At 40.0% G+C, this 16,714-nt stretch overlaps 3 protein-coding genes across 3 annotated transcripts in view; 2 read left to right on the top strand and 1 right to left on the bottom strand.

Annotated features, from left to right (window-relative positions):
* Window positions 1-1,582: 1,582 nt before the first annotated feature.
* Window positions 1,583-6,290, top strand: LOC111599595. Its single transcript, XM_023315277.2, has 8 exons — window positions 1,583-1,690; window positions 3,321-3,698; window positions 3,774-3,963; window positions 4,158-4,395; window positions 4,483-4,663; window positions 4,726-4,939; window positions 4,992-5,189; window positions 5,253-6,290. Exons 1-8 carry the CDS (start codon window positions 1,603-1,605, stop codon window positions 6,202-6,204), a joined length of 2,439 nt encoding a protein of 812 aa, XP_023171045.2. The 5' UTR covers window positions 1,583-1,602; the 3' UTR covers window positions 6,205-6,290.
* LOC111599596 (ubiquitin-like domain-containing CTD phosphatase 1) lies at window positions 6,271-7,563 on the bottom strand. Its single transcript, XM_023315279.2, has 3 exons — window positions 7,424-7,563; window positions 7,143-7,359; window positions 6,271-7,088 (listed from the first exon to the last, which is right to left on the bottom strand). The coding sequence occupies exons 2-3, from the start codon at window positions 7,306-7,308 to the stop codon at window positions 6,286-6,288; spliced, it is 969 nt and encodes a 322-aa protein (XP_023171047.2). The 5' UTR covers window positions 7,309-7,359; window positions 7,424-7,563; the 3' UTR covers window positions 6,271-6,285.
* Window positions 7,564-8,437: 874 nt separating this feature from the next.
* LOC111599555 (serine-rich adhesin for platelets) overlaps window positions 8,438-16,714 on the top strand; it is a 34,455-nt gene continuing 26,178 nt past the window's right edge. Inside the window, exon 1 of the mRNA XM_023315222.2 lies at window positions 8,438-9,460. The gene's annotated coding sequence lies outside the window, so the exon portion shown is untranslated. The remainder of the gene's footprint in view (window positions 9,461-16,714) is intronic.

Below are 16,714 nucleotides of genomic sequence, written 5' to 3'. Positions count from 1 at the left end.
GTTTGTGAGCTTGAGTGGAGTGGAGTGGAGCATGCTCACATATATACTTATTTATTACAGAAAAATAATAATACTGTCAGCCCTTGTGGCATTTCCATCTACATAGGTACCTATGCTATGTGGGCACATCGTCGCTCAAGCAAGACATCTGGGCTCTGACGCAGCTGATGGCTGATGGCGGCCTTGACCAACTTGCCAATAAGTAAAATTCCAGTGATAACCGCAAAAGGTCACGCACAAGACGTTGCCATTTGGCCCCCACGGTTGTAAGTAATTATGAAAGGGTGGCCGTTATTGCGCAGCTGCCGAATGGCTAATTGAAAAGTGGTAAACAAATTGTGGCACATAATTGCGTATACGTTGTGTGTAACAGCATTTCCAAAGAATCAATTGCCGTTGAGAAACAAGTGTGTGTGTCCGATACATAGATGAATGCATTTATGTTGCTACAGTAACAAAGCTAATCAACATCAAAGCTACAAATGTAAATCAACCATTTATCATTGTACAACGGCAGCAGCAAACAATTGTTGTCAACGGCAAAACCACTGAACTGTTAAAAGTGCCATTGAATACAACAACAAAGCAATTGCAACAACAGCAGCAACAATGTCAACGATGCTGGAACACAACTGCGCAAACACTCGAAAGATACACTAAAAGTAAACTACATGCATGGCTAGATGCGCTGTCTACTGACATAGACATGGATATAGATATAGATGTTGATACAGATATGGATACATAGGCAGTTACCTGTAGCCCGAGCTACGCACTGCTGCCACGCCCTACGCTGCGGCCTGTGCGTTAAATAGTTTTGTTTATTGCACATTGTCAGCGAGAGCCGGCGAGCAATTCGGCTCGGCGACTTGCTTTGGATACAGCCGAGCAGCGATCTAATCAGCAGCAGTCGACGTTGACATGAAATTTCTCATACGCTCGGTTAGCCGCGACGTCGACGCTCGATCGAAGCATTCATTTCACTTACACAAACGTATATGTGTCTGTGTCTGTGTGTGTGTGCGTTAGATCTACCTGACTGGGAAGCGTTCGACTCGGCTTCAGTCGCACACGCAGTCGCAGCCTCACAGTCAGCCTTTGCTATTTGCAAGTCGAGAGTCGCGCTCGCCGGACGTGCACAAAAACTCGTACCAAATGCATTTGACTGATGGAAGTACGAAAAACTATTGAAGTTCTATAAAAAACCAATACATTGCAGCTTTTAATAATAAAAAATAAATTGTATTTCTTTTGCATGTGTGTGTGTGTGTGTAAATAATTGAAACATCAACTGGGCAATCCGGCCTTAATTTGGCTAATTGATAGATTCAGGGCAAAGTGCCCGACGCCTATTTAATTTGCATATGGCCTCTGGCCAGGTGTGTTTGTGTGCAAATAAACAAAATTGAAAGTGTTAAATTGTGTAAAACAATTCCACGCATACGTAGCCGGGCCAATTGGCAAAAAGTGCGGACGACATTCTATTTTAGCAGCAGATCGATTTCGGAATAATTCAAAAATTCAAACTGTTCGTCCATCAATAATAATTTGCAATGCAATAGCAGCAGCAAACAAACAACACAACACAACACAACAAACACCATGCCTAAGTCAGAGAGTGAAACGCCCTGGCAATGCAAATTGCTATTCAAAATAATATTATTATTGATGCTGCAACAATACACAAGTGGTAAGCTCTACATTTTGACATGCAAACACAGTTGCCCGAATTTAACGTGTTCTCTCTAATGGCCAGCAATGTGCAGAGGCACCTACTGCAGTCAAATAGTAGACTTGAAAGTCGATAGCCTAAATGCATTTAAATAGGTTCATGGTTAACATGGATGGCCAGTTCGTTTGGGCTTGTTTAATTAACTATAGTTGAACTTCAGTATTTATAATATCAGAATACAAATTGAGGCAGTAAAAGGCAGAGCTGTCAGCACAAATTATGGATTCAATCAAAGACTGCATAGATAGAAATTCATATTAAAAAACAAAAAGAAAATATGGGTCGATAGTTCGATTTAAATAATAGTTCATAGTAAATAAATATAGAAAACACGCAGTTCCTAATTTAGTTTAATTCAAGGAGCAGCTTCAGGTCAGGCACATGCAATGTATTAAATTTTATAAGCCAATAAATACATATATATACGAATATATTTATTTAAAAAAAAAAAAAAAAACAATACAAATAACCTTTATTAAATGACAACAAATTAAAAACACAAAAGTTTCCACAATTTTCTAAATATAAATTAAATTTTTTATGACAGACCTACACAGAAATTAAATATAAAGAAAAACGAAATAATAAATTTACAATAAAAAACAACTAAATTTCTAGTTTGAAACAGTCAAAGTCAAGCCAAATGTACTCATATTTTATTATCAACCAAGCTTGGCTGGCGTGATGCGTCAATTAAAACATTTTTGCACTTGGAATTTGCATTGCATAGTTAACTCTAAAGATGTTTGTGTTTTAGTACAAAACCAAAAGAGCCAATATCAATTTACAATAGGGTGCCAGAAAGAGAGGCAGAGCGAGCGACAGAGCGAGAGGTAAAGAGCTGCGCGGCTTTTAAGTTTTGCTTGAGAGCGATTCTGATGCCTCGACTGAATGTTAGAAATACTCAACCTTTACTATTGTGCGACGGCTTACGTAAACAATTAACTAGAAATGTAAGTGCATGACTTAATTGTTTAATAAAAATTGATTTAAATATTTCCTGAAAAACTCTGAAGCTATAGCATTCATAGGTAAATACATATATATGACTTTACCTAAATATCGTTTATAATGAGTAGGCAAAATTTAATATTTTAGAAGGTTTAGTTAAGTCTTCATTCATAAGTATATATACATATGAGTTTAGCTAAAGTTTTTTTATAATGAGTAGGCAAAATTGAGCATATCTCAGCTTATATCACAGTAGATAATCTTAGTATAAATCGAAGGTTTAGTTAAGTCTCCCTACTGATGACAGTTCAACAATTCATCATTTAGTTAACACAAATTGTTTTCAAATATATTTCTATACATATTGTTAGTTAAATGCATGCCTAATTGTTCAGTTATGCATAGATAGCTCGAATTATTCGCATCGATGATCATAAAAACAAGTAACAATTATAGACTGCACATTTTGAGTCGTGATCTCGCCCGCATTTGGTTTTTGCGTAATTGATATGCCCAATCCCACACAGATATTGCTCAGGTAATGTGCAATTTGTGGAATGTTTGGTTCTCAGTCATGCGCAGCGTTTGTGGCTCATCGCAGCTATTTGGAAGCTGATTTTCCACTTTTCTATTATAGATGCGCTGCTGCTCAAGTGTCCGCTGCATCAGTTGCAGTTGCAAAAAATTGTCGGATTCCGGCCGCCACTCGAGTACCTTAGCGAACGGAATTTGATTTATGCCCCGCCGATTGCCAGCAATTTCAAGGATCGGGATCGACGCAGTGGCGACTATGGCCTGGGCGAGCGTCAGCTCGACGAGCAGCCCGCGAGCCATCTGTGCTGGCGCAGCTGCAACGAGGATCCGGACTGCATTGCCTATGTACATCTGCTGGACACCGATGAGTGCTACGGCTACTCGTATTTTGAGCGCAGCTCACGCTACCTGCCCATCGGGCATGACCTGCCATTGGTGGCCGATGGCGAGGCCATGTTCTACGAGAAGACTTGCTTGCGGGGTTCGTATTCGTATTGTTGCGTTCGCTGGGCGTCTGCAGCCTTGGTCAGCTCTATTCTTATTCATTTTATTGCAGTGCCCGAGGCATGCAAAGGTCGCCTCTGGTCGCTCACCAAAATTCCAGGCAACAGCTTGGTGTTCCATGGCAAAAAGACCATTTCAACGCTGGTCACGCGTCGTGAGTGCGCCGAAAGATGTTTCTTCGAAACGCAATTCGAATGCCTCTCCGCCTCGTTTGCCCCGTCGTATCGGAACAATCGTGAGCGGTAATTGACAGTTTGTAGTGTGTTTCTGCTTAAATTAATTGCCATTGTTATGCATTTTTAATGCGAAAGCATTTCCATTGGATTATGATATCACTGTGTGAAGTCATAAATCATCGCTTGATACATTTGTAGTTCGTCCGGAACCCATCAGCTGTAACGCTTCTCAATGTTCCATCTCCTCTGCCCGCCCGCAGGTTTCGCAATGAGGAACACTCCCCACGGCCGCTCGTCACACTGGGTCGCTGCACGCTGAGTGACAAGGACAAGTCCATACAACCGGATGCCTTTCGGGCGGCGCCCTATGACGAGGAGTACATGGAAAACCAGTGCTATGAGCGGGCGATTGAGAACGACAACTGCTCCTATGAATTGTATGCCAACAGCAGTTTCATCTACGCGGAATCCAAATATTTGGGCCTAACCCAAAAAGAGGTGCGCCCCGTTTGTAGCGCTCGAGCTGACGCGCCTTATGATTCGAATCGATTGGCTGATTGATTGATGACCTTTTTGGTATTACAGTGTCAGGCCCTTTGTACACACGAGTCTAAGTTCCACTGCCAGGGCATATCCTTCTACTATCTAAATCAGCTCACCCGTTCCGAGTGCTTGCTGCACTCCGAGGACATCGTATCGCTTGGCCCGCGTAGCCTTAAGCTGCGCGACAACTCGGTTTACATGCGTCGAGTCAAATGTCTGGATGGTGAGTTTCATGCGAAACTCTCTAAGGGGCCTTTATAATTACCTGCCTTTCCTGGCATACAGTGCAGGTTTTTTGTACGCGCGATGAGATGAACGTTCGGTACAAGCCGAAGGACTGGTTTACCGGGCGCATGTACGCCAGCATGCATTCGAAGGACTGCCAGGTGAGCGGCACGGGCAATGGGAGCTTAATGCTGCACCTAGACATCGGCAGCGAGGCCAAGGAGAATCGGTGCGGTATTCTGCGCGCCTATGAGATGACACATACATATCACAGGTATGTCAACCTATATATAGCTAAGCCAGAACTCAAATTTCATTGCTTGCAGAACCTTCATATCCGCACTGGTAGTCATACAGAACAATGCGAATGTGCAAACCCAAGGTGATCGGCTCATCAAGGTCGGCTGCATCCTGAACAACGCTACGACCGCAGTCGACTTGGGCGTGCGTGATAACAATGCAGATGGCTCGGAGCAGGTGCCCAGCGCCATTGCATTGGAGTCCTCTCTAGAATATGCCGAACAGTAAGCACTCTGTGCGCAACTCCCTTTTATGAGAACTTGAAAATCAAAACCGAACTCTTACAGCATGTTTCCCCAGGAGGGCGTGGTGCACTACAACAGCAACACTGGTCCCCATCCGCATCCGCAGATCACGCTTCAAATAGTGGACCTCTCGCAGCAGCATGGCACAACCGACGTGCAAATTGGCCAGAATTTGGAGCTGCAAATTGTAGCTGAATACAGCATGGAGCAACTGGGCGAGCACCTCGAGCTACAGCTGGCGCCGTTGCCGGACTTCCGCGCCACATCGCTGGTGGCCAAGTCGCTGGATAATCAGAACTATGTGCTGCTCATAGATGAGCGAGGCTGTCCCACGGATGCAAGCGTGTTTCCAACCCTGGAGCGTGTGCGCACACAGTCGAAAAACATGCTCCGCGCGCGCTTTCACGCCTTCAAATTCTCAGGCAATGCGAATGTTAGCTTTGATGTGAAGGTACGCTTCTGCGTGGAGCGTTGTGCGCCCACCAATTGCGTCAATCTCTCGGGCGGCCTCTGGCAGCGACGCAAGCGCCAGCTGGACCGGGCAGAGCGCCAGCCGGAACAGCTCAGGGTACAGAATCCGGTATACATATCAACAGTTATGGATATGCTGCCGGATGAGCTGAACAAGTCCACGGCCGCGTCAAAGGCTAATATAACAGCACAGGTGGAGCTGCCACTCAACTATAATCTACGTGTTCACGGGCCGGACCAGACAAATAGTAATAGCTACTTGTATGGAGAGCGCGGAGTTCTGCTCATAGCAGGCATTGATGATCAGCTGCATCTGGACAACATCTGCATCAATCAGAGCCTGCTGATCGCGCTCTTCATACTCTGGCTGATCTGCCAGGTGGCGTTGCTTTTCGGCTGCGGCATGGTGCTGCAGCGATACCGCCGACTGGCGAAGCTGGAGGAGGAGCGTCGACGGCTACACGAGGAATACCTAGAGGCTAGACGCGTCCACTGGGCGGATCAAGGCGGTTACACACTCTAGTTCTTTTAATTGAGTTTTAAAATTATTTTAATTGAATAAAATTAAGCGAAACTTATACCTAACATCATGCCAAAAACAGCATTAAGAATTTTTCTTGGGATCATAGTGCTCCCACTTACGATGATTGAGAGAGTTAAAATCTTTACAGTACAAGGCAATCTGGCGCAAATAAGTGGACAGTTTCAACAGTTCCTTGTCTTTGGAGCGGTTTATGTGAGCCTGTCGAAATGGACGTATTTTAAGTCCTGACTTGGGATTCATCATGAAATTGCGTCGTATATCATCAAACATAATCGTGTTCTTGGGTGTGTACTGCTTGTAAAGACCCCATATGACGCCCAACGGCTTTACATCCACTACTCCGCGTTCCGGCACATGAACAGAGATCATGGCATTTGAGTCGAGGTAGAACATTATCTTATAGCTCTCATTGTTACTGACGCCAAGCAAGCGCATTTTCTCTTCAATCCAACGCATGCTGGTGGCTGACCAAATAACTATATCATAGTGCTCATATGCCGAGGCCAGAAACTCGTGCAAAAACGGCCGCATCAGTTCCGTACCCTGCTCTGCGGGTGACCGATGATCAAATAGTGTGTAATCTATATCTAGAACAAGCAACTTTTTGCCTTCACGTGGCGGCGACAGCTCCGCGATTTTATAATCGCGTACACGCCGCTGCACTTTGGCCAGGTACACTGCAGAGTTCTCCACGGAATCCTCCCGCTCTTCGGCGTCATCGAAGTCGTCAATCACCTCGCCAATGTCATCGGGTAGACTGCAGGCGTCTTCAATGTCCGCTTCGGTGGACCCCACCATCATCAGCTTGAAATTTGCTTTAAGCTCCAAGGCAGAAAGCTTAATGTTGTCAGCTGCCGGCTTACCTACAAGACACAGAATTTTTGTGTGTGGTTTGCTTCAAAAGTTGTATTATTTACCTTTATGTTTCAAGTTCAATAGCTTCTGACGTTCCGGACGGACCTGGGTTTTCCGAAAGATTTCGTGACGCAGCATTTCAACAGTATCCTGGTCGGTTAGGTCCGTTAATGGGTATTCCTTACCACTCCATTTTAAAACAATAACGATTTCATTAAAGTCTGTCATTTTGCAACTTCATTAAACTGTGTTTTTTTACCAATAGAAAAAGAAATTAAACTGACAAGGACAAAATACTTTTATTAATTTAATACGCACGCCAACTTTACATTTCTATACATACTTTGTTAGGGATGCTGCTTAAGCAGTTTTGTACTTTTCAAATAGAAACAGAGAATTAAAACTCATATTTTACTATATTTATCTGCGCGTCAGCAGCCGTATTATTAGTTCAGGCACCTCAGTTTACACGAAAGGTAGCAGTGAACTAGTTTTTTAATATAGCTGCTCACAACTTATCGATAACAAAAGACTAATAAAAAGTGAACTAAAATCCAGTTCCGTTGAGAGTGAGAGGGAAAGAGTCACTAAGGTCTCAGTTCATTCGAGCATCGAATGCAACTCTGTCGGCTGTCAACAGTTATATTTTAAATTATTGAAACCAGTACACAAGATTGTAAAGTAAATTTGTAAGCTTTTCAAGCGTACTACTAAAAAGTTCGAAACAAATCACTATTAATATTTGGATGCGATATAATAAAATATTAAAGCATTTTAAATGCTTGTTGACTATAATTGTAATAAAATAGAATAAAAAAAAATAGAATAAAAAAGTTTAACAAAATCAAATACACAAAAACGCTGAAAGCTAAAAAAATTAATTTAAAATGTTGACAATTTATTTGGTACTTTTCCGTTAAGAAACAGTATGTAAGTATATACCGATCTTGAAAAAAAGAACATTTATTCACAAGTTATACATGGTCACACTAGTTGAAATTGAATACAGCCCCAATGATCGCTCAGCAACCAAGCAAGTTGCTCCGTTTGTTCATCGTCTCTCATTCTCTTTCGTAGCTGACGTAAAACTGTAGTAATCACTTCGGAGAGCGTATGTAACAAAAGAAAACCGTTAAAAAAGCTGCCTGCTTACTTTGTCTTACTCTTTGTGCTATTGTTTCGTTGTTGAAGTTAGCTTCGTGTTCGGTTACCTCTCTCTCACCTGTGCGAAGCCGTTGCAGCAGCTTAGTCGGGTCTCGGGTCACATTCAGGCAGATCGTTTGGGTTTCATTCAGTTGCGAGTGAAACGCGAAGAAGTGCAAACGTCTCAAGCGGAATATCAAGTTGTATATAAGATAGTTGCGAACTGAAAGGAGCCGACGAAGTGAAAGAAAGAGAGAGAGATAGAGATAAAGCAACACGAAGATTACAAAGTTGAATGAAGTTGATATTTGCAAAAAAATCGAAATAAATCACGGATCTAACAAGTTTAAAAAAAACGCGAGACCTGTGCATGCATATGAGAAATAATTTGCATAAAGCGTAGCCAAGACGCGCCGTTTAATTTAACCCACTTTCTAAACGACAACAACAAAAAAACAAACATAAAATCAAGAAAAATCGACAGCAACAAAACCGAATCAAATTAACAAGCAAATAATATAAGTTTTCGAGAAGAAGAATGTGCCAGTGATATCCACAAACAAATTTGTTTACTTTAATTTTTTTTACAAATTTTCACATCAAGTTCTAAGCAAACGAAAAACCAACTGGCCACTGGACCAACAATAACAAAAAAAGAAACAAAAGTTTTGCAAGAAAAAGTTAACTTGGAACGCATTGAAATCGATACCGATATCGATATCAACAGCGGAACTCTCCAAACAGTCCCCACAATCGTCTGTGAGTCATTCAAAGCCGCAGCAAGAACATCAACAAATACGCAAACAATAGACAGCAATAACAATTGCAGGGTATCGAGCGGAGCCTTTGGATTTACTTAGCCAGCGCTTAAAAACGAGTTAACGCGTGCAATCCAACCACAACAACAAAACAGTTGGTTGACCAACACTAGCGCAAAGTTCATGAAGTCTAAAAAGTTCTGACTGCAATTTCATAATCGACGTCTGCTGGCAACAATATTTGTAGGCAATTTCAACGAGCTTCAACTGCCGGTTTCACATTTCAACTAAAACAAAAGCACATTTTCACACACCAACACTCATACACACACATACAACACGTCTAGAATTTCTTGGATACTCTTTATTTACCTGGCGGGCGCATTTTTGTGTTCTCAACGCTGACGCTGTAAAATATTTGGATTTTTTTGCACTTTTGGTTAAATATTTTTCTGCCAGTTTGCATAAATACCCAGCGGGTAAGTTGACAAAAACAAGTCAATATATAAAAATTATATTTAATATAAATAAAAATTTGTTTCTTTTAAAAAATATATTAAATATGTCAATGAAAAGTCAAATTAAAAAATTTTTTTTTTAACCTCAAACGTTACGAATCAATTTCTAAGTGTGTTTTCTTATCAGCAATAATTTTGAAAAGTATAAAATATTTATGAAAATGCCTGCATAAAAGCATTTCGTTGTAATTCGAGTTTAAGATTTGATAAAGCTCGGGGGATCAGTGAGCTTAAGATAATATTTCAGCATTTGAGTAAAAGCAAATCAATCAAATCGATCATTATTAATTACTTTCTCAAAAAGAAACTAACATTAACAAGATATATGTATATATAAAATATTTAACATACTTTTACTTTTAAAATTGGTATTCTTTGTTAAACAAAAACTCAATTATTTTAAAAAATTAATATAATAAAAATTATATAACAGCTAACATTTCAATCAACAAATTTTATGCTTTTTACCACTTTCAAGCTACGTTACCTACTTTAAGTCAGGCTTGTTAAGTTATCATAAAATGTTTGACCTTTGCCAACTGTGGTCTCTCAGCATGTGGCTGAGAGCCATTCCAGCTACAGATCCTAACTGTGCAGATCCCAATACAATTACTTATGAACGATAACATTGTATTGCGAATTGCTTCGGGAGCAACAACATTTAGTTTAAGGTGAAGAATGCCATTGAAAGTCGCCGGCCCCTCACTTGAAGTTGTGTGTTTTTCCAAAAGAAAAAGAAATTGTCAAAGTCAATGGAAAATGTCAGAGCAAGCAAAAAAATTTGCGACACAAACGTGTTTTTCTAGGCGTTTGCCTTTTGTGCGAAAGATCTCGATGCGGCAGGCCAATCATCGGCTCGATCATCATTGATGGATACTTCGACCACAACCAACAACAACCATTTGCCATATATATATATTAACTATTTGCCAGCGAGCAAACAACAAATGCAGCATGTATTTAAATAGCAGACGCTTTCACAAAACGTGTTTGTGCGAGGAAAAAAATACAGAAAAACAAAAAGAAATAGCCACAAATTTGCATTTAAATTTCTACACGATATTTTAACATACACACGTGTTTTATATATATACTTTTAAATGCTAAAAAAAAAACATTTGTTCAAATTGCAACAAGCAAGCAAAGGCACAAAAAGTTTGCGGTTGATACGAAAAACTGCATTTTGACACGAACTTTTTCTTTAATATAATTTACTTGCTTAGATATTTCGGTTGAGCTTATGAAGAAGGGGCACAAAAGTGGGCGGGTAGGGCGGTAGAAGAGTCGGGCCTAACAGTTACGAAGTCAAATTTACAGTCAGCTCAGCCCAAAATAATTATGCACAATAAAACGCCGCAACTTTTCACTTTTTGCTTCTTTTTCGTTTTTGTTGCGACTTTAAACATTTTCAAATCACGCACTTTTAGTTTTTCATTGTTTATTAAATATTTACATTGTCTGGCTTTGTTGTTTACATAAGCAAAAGCTCGTAAATGCAACTCCTGTCGGTACACATGAGCTGACTTCATAAATTGTTTGTTTTTTTTTTTTTTTTGTCGAAGCGATTTGAAGACGCGCAGAAACCGCGCGCATCATTTACTTATTGGAATAAAACTGGCAAAGCAAAGTTGATCAATTGAAATAACCATACACAAGCTTCAACTTTTTTTTTCTGAATATATAATTATATAAAAAGAAAAGAAAATAAAATTCGACTCAGACACTTTTAAAAGTCTAAAGTCTTTTCAATTAGGATAAAATCATATAAGAAGCAGAGTCAACAAATCTCAAAATTATAGTTAAATTCTTGGTTAATTTATTCTGTTTGACTGGAATTCGATAATTGAAACAAATAAGACGAATCCATGCTGCTTCGTCTTTATATGCGATGTCATCTTTCCAATAGAGTTCGATTTCCTGTCTCACACTTGTTGTTGTTATTTGTTGTCTTTTATGTGTTTATTATGGTCGTGTTGTCTCGCTGACTCTTTGGCAAATAACTCAAAGCCCACAATGACCATTTTATTATTTATGTTGTAAATCATCTGCTTGTTGTACATTTCTTCATATTTTTTCTTTTTCTTTAACAGATTTTTTTCTGTTCGTTTTTCTTGTTGCTTTTTGTGCGTCAAGTTTGGCACGACAAGCGAGGGAGAAAGTTTTGTTTCTTAGTTTTTTATATACATACATATGTATAATTTTAGCAACAGCAACAATAAAAGCAACAACAAAAGCAAAAACAAAAGTAACGTTAAGTAAAAATTCAAACAAAAGGCAAAATTCCAAAACGCAGCAAAACTTTTAAGTGCGCACTGCAAACATGTGATTTATATATAGTATATATATGCATATATGTATATATAGGGCTTATATAATTTATACTTTTTGGGGTCTTATTAACGCAAAGTGGCATTAAAAACGCATAACAATTAATTGCCAAAAACAAACAGCAAGCGCTGACTACAAATTAATCAAAATACCTTAAGCTCTTCACTTGAAATGTAGAAATGTTGGGGGAAAATTGCAATTTCTGCTCTTTTTTTGTTGATATCAATATCAATAAACCATTCCGAGTGAATTATTCGGCTACCCACATGACTTTGAAGCGTTGTCATAAAAATAAAATTAGTTAATTTATGCCACAAATGTGGCGACACTTTCTACGAACCACGCCTTGCGGGCGATTGTTGCGTAAGCGTTTTTAAACGCATGCAAAACGCGTGCAGCAACCGGTGTGGCACATCCGTTGGTCGCTGCTATTACATCAACGTAACCCCCAGCTTTCGAGTCGAGGTCAAAACCGGGGGCCTGCACTTAATTATGCATCGACTGATAATTGAAGTGCTTTGCTGCCCAGCCCCCCTCTACCTTCCTCACTTACTCCAAGTCACAGAAAAGAAATGGGGCAGTGCCTACAAATCAATAATTGAGGGAAAATTGTTGCGAGCAGCCTCACGACGACCCTCATTATTGTTATGGCTGCGATTGTCTGTGGGGCTTATCACTTCAGCCTCAGCTTTGGTAATTTATGCGACTGATGGAAAGATTCTCAATTGCATTAATTCCATTTTCTTAAAATTCTGTCATCTGGAATTTTTCATTCTATTTTTGAGTGCAGTGCATGTAGAACTCTGGATAGGGAAAATATATATGTGTCTTTGAAAGAAATATATATATTTTTGAACAATTTTAAACTTCAATTATGCGAGTGAAAAATTTCCCCTAAACTTGCGTTTATCGTTTATAATATTATAACATTTTATATACCTATCCATTGCCAGCCGCACTCGAGATGCTTTAAAGATCTGCGTGCACAGATCTTGATGTGTATTCGGATTTATATCTCTGTGCTGTGTGTGTTAATTTTAATTCAATTATATTCAGTAAAAGTTTTTACGTTTTTCGGCATGAATGAGAAAATGCAAGGCGGCATAAGAAGAAAAGTGAAAAATGAAAGCGTTCTTAATTGCAAAAGACGCCATTGTAAAACCATTTCAGTTGTTTCCAACGCCTTTTTTCATTTATTTTTACAATATTGTTGCTGCACTTGGTGTAAGTGCATGAAATTTAATATTAAACAACAAACAAAAACAAGGGAAAACCCGTGCAATCAAATCGAATTTATTCGCGCAGTTGCTGAGCCAAACACGCCAGTAAGCTTCAGTTTCAACTACAGATGCAGATACAGATACAAATGTATCTGGAGCTAAAGCTGTGATTGCATCTTTCACTCTTGGCAACACTTTCGAGCCGAGCAGACATTTTCTAATGTGCATTGAATATAATTGAAAAAGTGTAGCAAAGTGTTGCAAACAAAGCAGACAGGCAATATAAATTGAATTACAATTTCAATTATGAACCGTTAAAAGCGGAAGAAAAGCCGCTGCGCTGCGGACGCACAATACAATGAGCGCCTATTGAGAAAGGCTAGCCCCCAGACAAAGCCGGCACACAACTGTAAATGAGGTTGAGCCAGCATGCGCACATACAGATAAATTTACAGATTTAGATACGTATATTGAGATACAATCTGAAATCTGAAAGCCACTTCTTAGCATATCAATCAAAAAGAACAGTAAAATCGCTTCGAGCCTCGACTGAAATGCCTGACGATCTACGGCTGATATTGGATTGAATGTCTCTCGGGTTCAATTTCTCAGATCTCTTGGCTCGCTGTAATGACTGCCTAATGACTCAGTTGTCGACCCAGCGACATGTGGGTCAACGAATTGTGTCGATAGATACGCATTTGACATAACTGACAGCAGCCGCAGCAGCAAATTGTCATAATTTTGTCCAACAAAAAATGAGCTGTCAATTTTGGGTCTTTGTTCCATGGCGAAACATTTTCAAGCGCATCTACTGGGCGCTTACGTAAAGTTTATTGCCTGCACTTCGGTAAGCAACAAAATTTTTTTGTACCTTTAAGCTGCATACTTTTCTTTTTATCGCTCTGGTCTTGCTTGGCTGGTCCTAAGAAATCACTTTCAATTTAAATACCCTGTAAAGTGCTAACTAAGTGGGTAAGATATGTTCGGTTGGCATAAGATAAGCTTATTGCATTGTCGACCTAATAAGTTAGATATAATTCATTTTCGTTTGCTTTACGACTACTTAACGAAGTTTTTCATATATACTTTGCAAGTGAAGATGATAAAGCATTTGGTAATTGAGCAGGGTATCTTCTAGTCGAATACTTTTTAAATATCATATTTTGCTCATTGGATTTCGTGTTGCCTGGTATTATTTATTGTTGACGTTGGCTAATTGTGAAATAACTTTGAGCCTGGCTAATAAATTGACAACTTAGCGGTGCTAACTTTTTTGGGTGTTGGACTTACGTATATCGGTAACCTTGAATTGCGGTTGGGGACGGTCTGCATGATTTCATCGCCGGTTCACACATACGATCGATGTCTCCTACTCGCTTGCTCATTATAATTTTCGTCGCAATCTTGATGACTAAAGATACAACAGGTTTATGTTCATCTCGCTCTCTTTCTCTACCTGCCTCTGTCTTCATTTATAGCCTTCTCTTTCATAACTCTATTGATTTTCACTAGAATTTCCGATTGTTTTTTCTCTGATTAGCCATTCGATGTAAACGTGAAACAGCTGTCATTTGCTTCGGGAGACTGTTCCAGGGTATTGCTAAATGGTCTGGCAACAGGCTGCGGTCTCTCCGGTTTCTAATTGAATTCATTTTCTGCACTTGTTGCAATTTTATTCGCATAATTGTCGAAACAACAGGCAACAACAAAGCCGCATCGATTATTAACTCATTGAAGCGTGAACAACGTGGTTGCCAGTTTCCTAGTTAGCTGGCCAGACTGCACCGGGCAGACAACGTCGATGCTACAGTTCCGGCTGTTGGTGAATGGTTGGCGCATTTAGACCCAATAATAATGGCCAATAATTACAAGCCACGATTTTGCAAGCCGACAAAAGCTTGGACAACAGAAATAAAATCGACTTATCAATAAGAAAAACAACTCCGATTGCCGGCATTTGCTTTGTTACATTGTTACAGCGATTTTTAGTCTGTTGCTGCTGTTGCAATGTTGCAGGGCAACTTGCCCCTCGCAATATACGATTTATGGCCATGTGTAAATCCTTCATAGTCACGCTCCTTTCGCCTAAGCTTTTATTTTTTGTAGCCAGATTGCCAGCAATTTCAGCTGCGAATCGAACGTCCGTCTGCCCATGATTTAGTGGCCCCTTTCGAATCGATCGCGTGATTCATGTGACTTGTGCAGCACGTGCAGCACGCAGCAGCGCGCTAGCCTTGGCGCCGCTTTCCAAATTTGCCTCAGATAATTCTAAATATTTTACCACAATTTTTTCGTCCCGTCGACAGCTTAAATGCACTCTCAGCACGTTCTGCAAATTGCAGTAGTTGGCGGATGGTTGGTGGCAGCTGTGCCTTAACCTGCTCATGCTGGGTGGGCACTTTAAAGGTGTGTTGCGCCTTCTCCGGCTGCAGCAAGTGAAAACATTTTGAAAGTAGTTTAGAGTGCAGCGCACTCTGTGCCTAGTTCGTGACTGTGTGTGGGTGTTAAGAGTTTAAATACATTTCACAATTGCAAGCATATGTAACTGAAGTAGCCGAGCTTGGCCGCGAGCGAGCATTCTCTGTACGATTGTGTAACCTGCATTAGTCGTGCCTTTCCACGCCTCACACTTGCCGAGAAATGAAACAAATGTTAAATATGTTTAGGCTCGGTATTTTTACAGCCTTTAAAACATATAATTTGCATCTAAAAGCAACCCTACGCAAGTGAAACTTATTAAGTCAACAAATAAGAATTGTTCAACAATTATAAACTAGATAAAAAGTAAAAGAAAAATCTAATAATGACAGTCAGTTAGCCTCCCGCTTCAGCTAAGCCTTTGCATTTTCCGCTGAGTCAGAGCCACAGACTCAGATCTTATGTCGGGGCTTACATATCGTGTGCGATTGCGTGACATGACCAGCACCACGTTCCAATGCCCACGTGAGATTAAGATTGAGTATTGGTTTTTCTCACAACTTGCCAAAGCCAATTATAAGAAATCTATATACATATATATATCTATATATATATATAAATCTGTACGCATTGAGTCAGCGTAGCCGGCTTGTTTGCGCAACAATTAAGCGCAATTACAATTTTGTGCAATTAAATATTGAAAACTCGTTTGCCTAGCCCGGCGCGGCTACTGAGCAACCGAATTTGAAAAGACTTCCGCAGTTGGAGCTATTGGAAAACCTCATCTCAGCCGAATATGAATATAATGAAAAATATAATTTTAAACTTTAACTTCCGCTTGCACAGCCAGCTTCAATTGAATGATATGCCTTCCATATTTATCGGTTCCAAATTGTTGATTGGCAGCCGTCGAAAAAGTTTTCAATTTAATTAAATAACGAAACTAAATTTGATTCAAACTTATTTGTTGCAATTAGTGTAAGTGTGTAATTAACACAGATGCAGACTGCTTATGCAATGCGACAAATAAAGCCTTGTAACAGTTTTCGCTTTTAATTATCGCCAAAGCATCTCGGCTAAGTTTCAATTTAGGCTTTGTTGTGCACCGTCTGTCTCTCTGTCTGTCTATCTGTCCGTTTGTCTGCCTGTCCATCTGTCACATAACACTGACGCCTAATGCTATAAGCCGATTTCGGCGTTTTCTGAAACTTCCTGCTCATTATTATGACTATTATGAGTACACACA

The sequence above is a fragment of the Drosophila hydei genome, unplaced genomic scaffold (assembly GCF_003285905.1).
Source record: "Drosophila hydei strain 15085-1641.00,03,60 unplaced genomic scaffold, DhydRS2 tig00008121-arrow-pilon, whole genome shotgun sequence".
Taxonomy (NCBI): Eukaryota; Metazoa; Arthropoda; class Insecta; order Diptera; family Drosophilidae; genus Drosophila; species Drosophila hydei.
This window is presented reverse-complemented; position numbering and strand designations above follow the sequence as displayed.

Coding starts and splice junctions, on each gene's coding strand:
- LOC111599596 (XM_023315279.2), bottom strand. CDS start 7,308: ATGACAGACTTTAATGAAATCGTTATTGTTTTAAAATGGAGTGGTAAG. Junction 7,089..7,142: donor ATTGAACTTGAAACATAAAG/GTAAATAATACA, acceptor TGTGTCTTGTAG/GTAAGCCGGCAGCTGACAAC.
- LOC111599595 (XM_023315277.2), top strand. CDS start 1,603: ATGCCTAAGTCAGAGAGTGAAACGCCCTGGCAATGCAAATTGCTATTC. Junction 1,691..3,320: donor GCTGCAACAATACACAAGTG/GTAAGCTCTACA, acceptor TTTCTATTATAG/ATGCGCTGCTGCTCAAGTGT. Junction 5,190..5,252: donor TCTCTAGAATATGCCGAACA/GTAAGCACTCTG, acceptor GAACTCTTACAG/CATGTTTCCCCAGGAGGGCG.